Below are 11,279 nucleotides of genomic sequence, written 5' to 3' on the forward strand. Positions count from 1 at the left end.
ATGATGATGATGATGATGATGATGATGATGATGATGATGATGATGATGATGATAATAATAATAATAATAATAATAATAATAATAATTATAATAAAGTCCACAATTTGTTTTAATATAGAAACCAAAACAGTAAGAATTTCTAAACAGCAAGTGAGTTCGGAGATTTTGTTTTGGTACACTCTGTATAATAACAATTTTTACTCCAGCTTTATCGAGAGGTAATTTAAAAGTATGATAAAATTGGTCCTAAATCCAAGCCGTCTAGATTTTATTTGATTCGTTTCGGACAGAAAGCAATTTTGAGTCGCTGAATGGTCAAATCTGCTTCGTAAACCCTACTTAAAGCAACATTTATGAAAAACCAAAAACTGTAAATTCCATGCGTGCATAGAAACTATTTTGAGCATCACAAAAATACCGAAAGATCAGCAGAACTTTCAGAACATGTAAGAATTTACTAAAAATATATACCTAATAGAAATTAACAATTTTCTAAGTGGCATTTAATATCTTCCTTGTGCCTCAATATACTTTTCGAATTAAAAAATTGCTGAAAATTTTCTTGCTTTTTGTACCAGTGACGCCATGATTTTTTAAAACATCATGCATCTCAAAACTGAGAGTTGCAAAGACAAACCTTTTTAATTTTCAGTTTTACCACGTCTTGTGTTGCATTTCGCTATTAAAATAAATTCGACATTATACAAATATTAATACACACATTTCTAATTATACTCGTACTCTTATATCCAATTTTCATTTTTAATAATTATTTTCTGCTATCATTGCTGAAAGCAAAAGGTTTTTTAATGACAAATGTAAATTTCTTTAAAATTTTTGCGAATAGGAATAAGAAAAAGTAATTATTTTGTACTAGTTCTGGCAAAAACCGGAAAAAAGTGAAACCGGTTAACCGGGTTCTGTAAAAACCGATTTCAGATAAAACCGGTTAGTCGAATAGTTGCTAAAACCGGTTATTCGAATAACCCGTTACTTGAATCGCCAAAACCGGATATCTGAAAATNTATTTTGTACTAGTTCTGGCAAAAACCGGAAAAAAGTGAAACCGGTTAACCGGGTTCTGTAAAAACCGATTTCAGATAAAACCGGTTAGTCGAATAGTTGCTAAAACCGGTTATTCGAATAAACCGTTACTTGAATAGCCAAAACCGGATATCTGAAAACCGGTGCTTTACAAAGACAGACCCGGAGAAATTGATGTCTAAAAAAAAAGATCTTTACAAAAATCTGGAAGTCAAATTTGTTTACGAAGAAATCGATCTCCAAAAAAAAGGTCAATTGCAATCGGACAAATCGATGTCTAAAAATAAAAAAAAATTAAGTAAATTATCGAATAATCGGTTATTTGAATAATCGGATATTTGAAGAATCGAATAACCGAATAACCGGTTTTCGGATTTCGTAAAAATCCGAATTATCCGAAACCGGTTAACCGACTATCCAAAAAACCGATTTCAGTTGCCAGCACTANAAACATAACTGTAGATTAATGTTAATCGTTAATGATAAGATAATAATTGCGGTAACCTACATCAGCTATAAAAACATGTTTTCCAAAGCTCATAAAACTTGAAATAAAGGACTTTATGATCAAGGAATTCGCCTTGTTTCTCTCAGAGAGAAAGATATAGAGAGAGAGCCATACGGCTTTCCGTAAACAAAGACTATGCCGCTTATCTCGATAAGTAATCATCTTTTGGTCTTGGACCCGTGACAACTTTTGATCATGACATCTCAAAGTATGACATATTTCATTATCATACAATTTGATGGGTTACCGATGTTCATTAACTGTGTGCGTGGTCCTTTAGTATGCGTTTTTGGATTTATATTAGGGTCAAATCATTTTAATAAAAATATGATCCTATCATGAAATTGTGATAACTAACTAATTTGTTACTCTTGTAGAATTTTGATAAATGATTGATGTGCCATGTACATAATGTAATAACATTATGTGCAAAAATAACACATCAAAGTAATGCATCAGAAAATAATATGCTTTTTAAACGTTGAATGGACACAATAAAAAAGAGAGAAAATAAATTTAAAAGAGACAGACCATTTTATAATATCATTATACCGAAAAACGCCGCAACCATTAAAGAGTGAGAAACTGACGTCTAAGATAATACAAACTGATCTGATAACAATGTAAAGCTTATCTTAAATTACATTTATCTCTATGGACATTTCATGCTTTATCACATTTGTTATTTACTTATTTTATCACATTTGTTATTTATTTATTTTTATTGTAAAATTATTATTTGATAACACTGGTTAATAAATCTTTTAATTATATTATATTTAAAATCTGTCTAGGACTTTACTTCATGTTTAAAATTTTATTTTCACAGATTTAGAGGTTCATGAGATATACTGGGTGATTCGGTTTGATATTCGCGGTCTCGAATCTCTTTTATTTTAACAAATAGCTATAACAAACCCTATATATATTTCAATCTCCGCTCAAACTCATCAAATGACATTATTAGATCGTCTCCATGGTAACATATTACTATAGTCAACTGTTTTTGTTCAAATAGCACACCATATATTTTTTTATCAATTATGGAAGATATTTTTTTTCTACGTTCAGCTGTATAAGGAAGTCTATAGTTTCATTAGAAATATTGCTAGAAAAACAGCAAAAAAGATGAACCGTATTTTCAGTAACTTTATTCTGAAAAATAAAAGCCAGCTGCGGAAACAACTTAATTTTGACGTTTCTAAATAACGGTCTGTCAAAATAATTGACATTTTGTACCTACCTATTCTATCTATAACTAATTATCACGTGAATACTTACAATAATCAAGAAAAGCTAGATACGATTTTAAGTTATGGAGAGTGCCGAAAGAACGCTAAAGCTGCCAGGTATTTGTACCAACATCGTTTCCGAAAGAGACAACTTCCATCAGATAAAATTTTCGGAAAGTTAGCCAGAAATTTGACAGCAGATGGAAGCTTTCAAAAGAAAAGAAGAGTTTTTAAACCCAGAAGGGCAAGAGATGAAGAACATTCGATAAAAATGTTAAACGGCCTGCTAGATCTGCGGATCTCACTCCTATAGATTTATTTCTTTGACCTTACCTAAAAGAAAAAGTTTACTCTTCGCCTTTAAATGATATTGACGACCTTAAAAACAGAATAAGAGTATGTCGGAGAATTAAATAAAGAAACTAGAATGTGTTTGTAGAAAGAGAGAGAGATAAATAGAGCTATTCTGAGTTTGGAAGCAAATGGAGGTCAGTTTAAACATTTGAAATACGTATTATTTTAATTTGTTATATTATTATCATCGTATTAAAAATGAAATATGTTTAAGTACTTTATAAACATAATAACCTGTTTCCGCAGCTGGCTATCATTTTTCAGAATAAAGCTACTAAAGGTAGCGTTCATCTTTTTTGCTGTTTTTCTAGCAATATTTCTAATGAAATTATAGACTTCCTTACATAGCTGAACGCAGAAAAAAATATTTTCCAGAATTGGAAAAAATATACGTAGTGTGCCATTTGAACAAAAAACAGTTGACTATAGCAATTTTGACATATATTACCATGGAGACAATCTAATAATGTCATTTGAACGGCGATTTAAAAATATATAGGGTTTGTTTTGTTAAAATAAAAGAGATTCAGGGCCGCGAATACCGGACTGAATCACCCAGTATTTTGTAAGAAAATTAGTAAGTATCTAAGTAATATTAAAAAAAAACAAATATTTTCTATAATTTCTATAATGAATGTCGGCATAACTTACTGATCATGAAAAAACAATATTATAGTAATATAAAATCGTCGGCTGGGGTTTTGCGTTGCTAGAAATGAGCAGCAGAAATCTGCATTAATGAATATTTAATTATTTAAATATTATACTAATACATTCTCCCATAGGAGGCACTTACCATTTGTGAGGGCGACCAGCCCGTAGCACTAGGCTCATTCTGCGTAGTCATACCCCAGAAGGAGATGTTACGCTTTTCGTACTCTTCGAAAAACCTCAAAGTGTAATCGGCCCAAAGTTGATAGTATTCTTCTTTAAGACTGCCAGTGCCATACCAATCGTTGTTCGTTTTCATCCATTTTGGCGGTGTCCAGGCAGAGGCAAACAGTTTAATATTGTTGTTTCTCAACTCCTTTGCTTGTAACATAAAGGGAATCTAGAATAAAATAATATAGAGATTAGTGTACGCTAACTGATAAATTATTTCAGATTGAACATACGAAGTTATGATGCTCGACGTTGATATACAGGGTGTATTTAAATGAAGGGGCTGAAATGATACCAGAGATTCCTTAGGTTAAAATAAGTGGATTTAACCTAACAGACCCACACTGTAAAAAAAATCACTCAAATTTCACTCAATTTTACTCAATAATGTATCAACTTCTGTCCACATCCGATTGTGTAAAATTCTCGCTCTGTTAGTGTGAGTTACAATTGAGTTAAACTATTGCATCAGAAATGAGTGAGTTTTACTCAGAGATGGGCATTTACGCGTCAACTTTGATTGTCGATATTTACATGTAGACTTCGCGTAGACTATGTAAACAATGTAGACAATGTAGAGAATGTTGAACAGCTGTTCTATTGAGCGGACGAAAAATCAATTCCAATTTTGACCGGCTACGATTAGAATTAGCAAAATTTATCAGAAAATATGCCTCAAAATGTTTGATATGTGAAAATACTCCAAAAAGACATAAAAAGGCCCTTAATATTCTGGAGAATGGCAAACCTATACATTCTAATTTATCGACATTGGCGATTAGACTTTTACAAATACTTGCGTCGTCTGCGCAAATTAAAGTTTTTTTTTTCAAACTTTTAAACGCTCCAAAAAATTAATTCATATGTACTATTCACTTAAAATAAAAGAACTTCATTCCTCTAAATTTGTTGATTATACAGGGTGTCCGCAAATTTCACCGACAACGTTTGACTGCATAATCATGACGATAAAAAAATTTGATCTACGAAAAAAAAGTTGTTAAAAATAAAACTAATTTAATTAATTACTTCATAACCCTTTTACCGATCGCGTTAAAATTTGGGACATTTATTTGGACCATTATGGCATATAATTCATTAAAGCTTTAGTCAAATTGATATACTGGATGTTATTTTTCTCCGGTTACCTCTCCCTTTTAGCGGTCAAAAATTTTACAGTGGTCTTATTTTTTTTAAACGGACAGCAACATTGAAAAGGTTGTCTTATTTAAAAAAAATATTGTCTCTTGAAAAAATCACCTAGAGGAAGCCATTATTGAGAAAAATTGCATTATTTGTCGGTCTGGATGTTTCGGTTTGCGTAGCAGTGTCGCGGATTAAAAACTTTGAGTGAAGTAGGCGATGAAAACAAGATGTTGATTGCTGTGGCTATCAGGTTATGTCATTATTGTCGTATTTCTTTAGGATTCTCATCACTCCACACATGCAAATTATGAAAATGTTTAATTGTTCTGATGCACTGCCAACATTTCATAATTTACATGTGCGGGGTGATGAGAATCCTAAAGAAACACGACAATAGTAACGGTACCTGATAGCCACAGCAATCAACATCTTGTTTTCATCGCCTACTGAACTCAAGTTTCAAATCCGTGATACTACTACGCAAACCGAAACGTACAGACCTGCAAACAATGCCATTTTTCTCAAGAATGGCTTTCTGTTGGCGATTTTCTCATTTCAATGTTGCTGCCCGTTTAAAAAAAGTATAACCACTGTAAAAGTTTCGGCAGCTAAAAGGGAGAGGTAACCGGAGAAAACTAACATCCAGTATATCGATTTGACTAAAGCTTTAATAAATCATATGCCATAATGGTCCAAATAAATGTCCCAAATTTTAACGCGATCGGTAAAAGGGTTATGAAGTTATTAATTAAATTAGTTTTATTTTTGACANTTTAAATTTAACTATAATTGAGTCATTTTTTACTCAGACTTGGTTTTTAATTAACTAAATATTGAGTGCAAAAATGAATCACTGAAATGATTAATTAGAATATACAGTGTTGAAATTAATTCACTTCGGGGGGCCTCCTCCTGTCCTGGCTGAGACCCGCCGGCGCCGGCTAAGACTACAGTAACTCTATACAAGACAGTGGCGACAATTTTAAATTGGTCCACGCGATTTTAGCCATGTTGCATCCAGTGTCAAATTCTTCATTTTTATGGTGTTATTCAATATTTGTATTGTTTTATTTTAATTTTGGTGAATATTAGTGATACAATATTGGGTATTCTGTGCTAAGGGATAGTTATACAGAAAATTAAAGATTATTTGTGGAATTACTGTTATTTGCTACTGGCATTTACTCTAATTAAATTCTCTTTATAATGTGTATGCATGCATATATTGCTTAAAGTATCGTTAAAACATCAAAAACTTGCACAAACTGTGTACATGCTGTTGGTTCTAAAACGCAGATTTATAAAACATTTTCAAAATTTAACGCATTTAGAGATTTAGAGAACTTTTTAGCAATGAAGCGATATTTTGTTTCTTTTTGTAGATGTAAAGTATTTTTACAAAAATTTTTGCGATTGTATCCTCGCAAAACTTAAGTTTAAAAGAGTTTTTCTTAAATGAAATGTCTGGTTTAAATTTAGATGTAGGTACCAAATTGTCATCAGATCAAAAATAAAATTGTTAAAAGATTTATTATGTTCCGATTAAAAATAGCTTCCAAAAAATACTAAAAAGCATAAAAAAAGCTTGGAAGTAAAAGTGTTGCTGGACATTTATTGTAACAAAATACTATCACTAGTATTAAGTATTTGTTTTTGTAATATAGCCCTAATAAATTTAATTGTGTAATGTAGGTGTGCTTAATTTTACTTGCCTAGAAAATAAAAACCAATAGTTGATATTATTGTATATTTATCCTCCCCTATTGCACAAGTAGATTCTACATTTATACATTATTTAAAATCACTTTCCAAGGTAGTTATTTGCTTAAAATCTGTGCGTAAAATTTATAAGAAAAATACTATTGTACTTAATTTATTTTTTGTTAAGTTACTTTTAATTTGACATTGGATGCAACATGGCGGATGGGCGGGGTTTAATTGCTATTGTCGCCACTGTCTTGTATAGAGTCACTGTAGCTATGACTTGTTCTCCTGGCGATCACGCTTTTCTGGAACATCTAACGGGCCTCTATCTACTGTGGTTGAGATTACAGAAGCAATATGTAAGTGGTGCCATCTTCACGGCGCCATTCAAATTATTCGACATTAGTATACATTTAAACTCTCTCAGTAATGATAAGCGCACCAAATACGAGTTTACGTGAAGAATTTATTTATGCGGTACCTATATTTGAGTGAAAGTACTAAGTTTTAGTTTAAATATAATCACAAATGAGTAAAATGCTCAAAATACCCAATATTGAGTGAAAATATACTTAATAATTTCACTCCGAACCTTTCATTGCTTTCACTCACACCGATTTTTTCTACAGTGCATATCCCAAGTCGCATAATAAACGGGTGTCAAAGTAAAAAATAAAATATGGTTTTTCCTTAATAATTTCTCAAGTATTCGTCAGACATGTTTCAAATTTTCTAGCGAGAGGATTTTTCAGAAATAATATAATAATCATTTCTAACATTTTTTCAAGCCTCGTATATACTTTTAGAAACAAAATATGAAATATTGGACTTTTTTGAATAAAAAAGTCGAACTTATTTAAAATGGCAAAGATGGGGAGATATTTTTGATTTTATAAATTAGTATTTCGGATTTAATGCCTCCAGGGATATTAACGTCCAAAACGGACATTTTTGTTAACACATTCAGAATTTATTTCGATATCAAATACGTTATCTTGAACGACTTTAAAATAACGCTAAAATATTTTAGTATCTGCCAAGCCGTTTTAAAGGGATGTATTGATTCACTGCGGAAAATAGTTTATATAAATTAATTCTGAAAATTTTGGGAAACAATTTAGAGAACCATCATAAACTAAATAATTATTATTTATCGATATTTTTCTTATATTACACAGCTCCACAAAAAAAAAATAGAGAAAATTACCCCTGCAGTCTGACTATGTCTATCATATGTTTTCGAGGTCTCTGAATCCAAATTCCCCCATCACGTCAGGATTTTTCATAACCTCAAAAAATAGGTCCAAAAACTCAATAAATCCTCTATCCATTGACCACTCAATCCCAATAACCCCATAACCCCTTAACACCTCGAACCCCTTAACCCCATAACTTCAAAATGCCATAACCCCAAAACCCCAGCACCCGGTAAGAAAGAGACTTATGCACGTTGCAGCCCTAAAACACAGTATGTTCGAGTCATGGATGCTTCTTGAGCTTTAAACCCACATTCTTCAATAACCCTATAACTCCGAAACCGCATAACCTGGTGAGAACGAGACTTTCGTTGGGAGAAGCCAGAGCTGGGTAATTACTTGTAATTTAAAAATAGTTACAATTACAAATTACTTTTTTAAAAAAAGGAACTAATTACAATTACAAAGTATATTCTTTAAAAAAGAAATTATATTAATTTAATTACAGTTACATGGAAAATGGATTTAGCAATTACTTTTCTAATTACTTTTATGATAAAGTAAATTATAGTGACCAAACAGAGAAAAAGGAAAAAGTTAAGTTAAAAATTTAAATTAAAAGTGTTGTGTAATATTGCGTTTTATTATTTATTAGAATTGATACTAAAATGAAAAGATTATTCTTATTCATTTTCTAATATAGAATTTTTATATTTTTATTCCTAATCTAATAATTTAAACTAGTTCAGTTCATACTATAATTTTATATTATTGGTCAGGTAATNTATCAAATAAAATTTTAGATTGTGAAATTTCAGGATCACATGGTATCACCTCTACCTCAAAAATTAGTAGTGTTTCAACCCCCAAAACCCCAATATCCCGAGCTGAACCTGAATTATCTGGTTTAGGAATAAATATTGGTTCGTGTACTGGTTGTACGATTAATGTTAATATTGTAAATAATAACTAAAGTTATTGTAAAATTCTATCATTATTTTAAAAGTATTTAATTGTTATTCATTTAAAAATAAATAATAATTTGGAGTTTTGCTTCATTTTTTCAAAGATTGAAATACAAAACTCTTATTAATTTACATGCAGTGTGCGAAATACTTCGCGGGAAGTATTTCGCGCACGGTGTCATGGTAACGAAAGAATCCGAAAAAAAGTGTCACTTCGCATATTGTTGTCAAAGCGCAAACCTAGACATTTTTTGACGTTTGAAGAAAAAACTATTTTTATTCATAAATTCATCAGCAACATGCATAATAAACGATTGAATGATTTCCGGGCTAGTTGTCACGTCGTCGATTTACAATTATTGACGTTTCGAGAAACATATCGCTCTCTTCTTTAGAAGTCACTCTGAAACTGAAGAAAAGAGCGATATGTTTCTCTAAACGTCAAGAGTTGTAAATCGACGACATGGCAACCAGCCCGGAAATCATTCAACCATTAACGACAGCCACGGAACCCTAAAATCAAAACAAAAACACCTTTTCTATTCAATTTACCCTACCTTTTCAGACATTAATCCTGAATTATCTTAATTATCATCATAATCAAATTATGTATTATTAGGAAGATATAAAAGGAAACAATTTTTAAGGAAAACTTTGGCACCCTGAATTTATCTCATTTATCATAACCAAGTTCAAATCAAATATTAGGTAATGCCTTATACCAAATAGCTTTTGTCAAACCATTTGGAAGATATAAACTAAAATAGTTTTTTTCACAGAAGCTTTAACACTGTATTTCGGACATTACATGAATATTTAAAAATTGTTTTGGAATAAATAGTCTTTACTTTTAAAAATTTTTGCTCTTTCTTTAACACCCTTTACAAAATTGAATACAAGTTGGTATTGGAAACTGTGCATCATTATTTGATTTTGTGGTTTTGATATAATCTTCTGAAACGTCATATGACATTGATGTAATATAAATAAGGCATCTACGATACAATCGCAGTATTTTTGTCGAAGATTAAGTATCACTATGTGTGCTTGCTGATCATATATAAGTAATAGGATAATGTACCTTATAATCTAAATCATCCTGTTGAAGCGCAAAATGTTCCAACGTGTCGTCCCCCTCAACATCATCATAAGAATATCCTCTTGTTGAAAAGTCAGTTCCACCAATGGGAGCCCTGCACAGACTATACTCGATACCGCTCCTACCAAAATAGCTTTCGATTAAATTTTTTTGAGCCTCTTCTGGTAGTAGCTTTATGTTGATACCTGTAGAGTCTGAGAAAGCCCCACCAAATCCGATAATACTTTGATGCTTCGTATCTTGATCGACAGTGATGGAGCTTTCTTCTCCATCAGTATTTTCGACGAAAGATCCGGTGGTGCTGTAGAACCCTAATTTGGCCTTGCTGGTAGAATACAATTGATATTTTCCAGTAGATACATCCAACTCTGGAACAGTGTCACAGTATTTTGCGTTGCAGACGCACACACTTCCCTCGTCTGTATCTCTAATGTTACAGCTTTGACTGAGAACTGATGTTACAAGTATGGACAGTATTAACAGTGAAACAGCCATTTTCGTTACTGACTGGTATGTTCCACATGTATACATTGGCAAAGCCGTATAGACACTGTTTTAATACATTTTCTTTCCAGTTTTAAATGTAAATTATTTTGTTTTATCGATAATAATCAGACACTTAATGACGCAAATTAATTACGATTACCGATTATCCAATTGTTATAATCAAGAGCCACTACAAAGAGATCATAAGTACTATTTATTTTTCCATAGGAATGTTATTCCGGAAATTCTCCTTGAGAATAGAATTTATTACACATACTGATAAACAAATACCAAAACTTTTAAAAGAAATGGCATTTTGAAGCTTTTAATTTTATTCTTATTAAAAAACTATGATTTTTGTTATTACCTCTTGTATCTGTTTATTCTGGTTGAAAGAAGTACTCTACAGGGTGTCTCATAATTAGCTGCCAACCCTGAACAGGCCGATTCTATGATCAAAACTAAGTAAAAAAGTTCATATGAACATGGGTCCGGAAATGCTTCCTTAGGGCACAGGGACCCATTGAAGAGGGAGGAATGGAAATCATTTTTTTGCAATATTTCTCAATCGCGTTGTGATAAATGAATGAAATTTGGTATACACAGCTAAATTTTGATGAGCAATTTGATGGACTAATCCATTTATTTCCACAAGGTCCATTG

General features: G+C 31.6%; 1 protein-coding gene across 1 annotated transcript in view; it reads right to left on the reverse strand.

Annotated features, from left to right (window-relative positions):
- The window catches only part of LOC108904778 (putative glucosylceramidase 4), a gene marked incomplete at its 3' end in the record, with an annotated part of 12,766 nt that extends 2,117 nt beyond the window's left edge, over positions 1-10,649 (reverse strand). Inside the window, exons 1-2 of the mRNA XM_023454198.1 lie at positions 10,113-10,649; positions 3,935-4,189 (exon numbers count right to left, since the gene is read on the reverse strand). Of these exons, the coding sequence (XP_023309966.1) occupies positions 3,935-4,189; positions 10,113-10,625 (768 nt within the window). The remainder of the gene's footprint in view (positions 1-3,934; positions 4,190-10,112) is intronic.
- Positions 10,650-11,279: the final 630 nt, after the last annotated feature.

This window comes from Anoplophora glabripennis, unplaced genomic scaffold (genome assembly GCF_000390285.2).
Source record: "Anoplophora glabripennis isolate ALB-LARVAE unplaced genomic scaffold, Agla_2.0 scaffold8, whole genome shotgun sequence".
Taxonomy (NCBI): Eukaryota; Metazoa; Arthropoda; class Insecta; order Coleoptera; family Cerambycidae; genus Anoplophora; species Anoplophora glabripennis.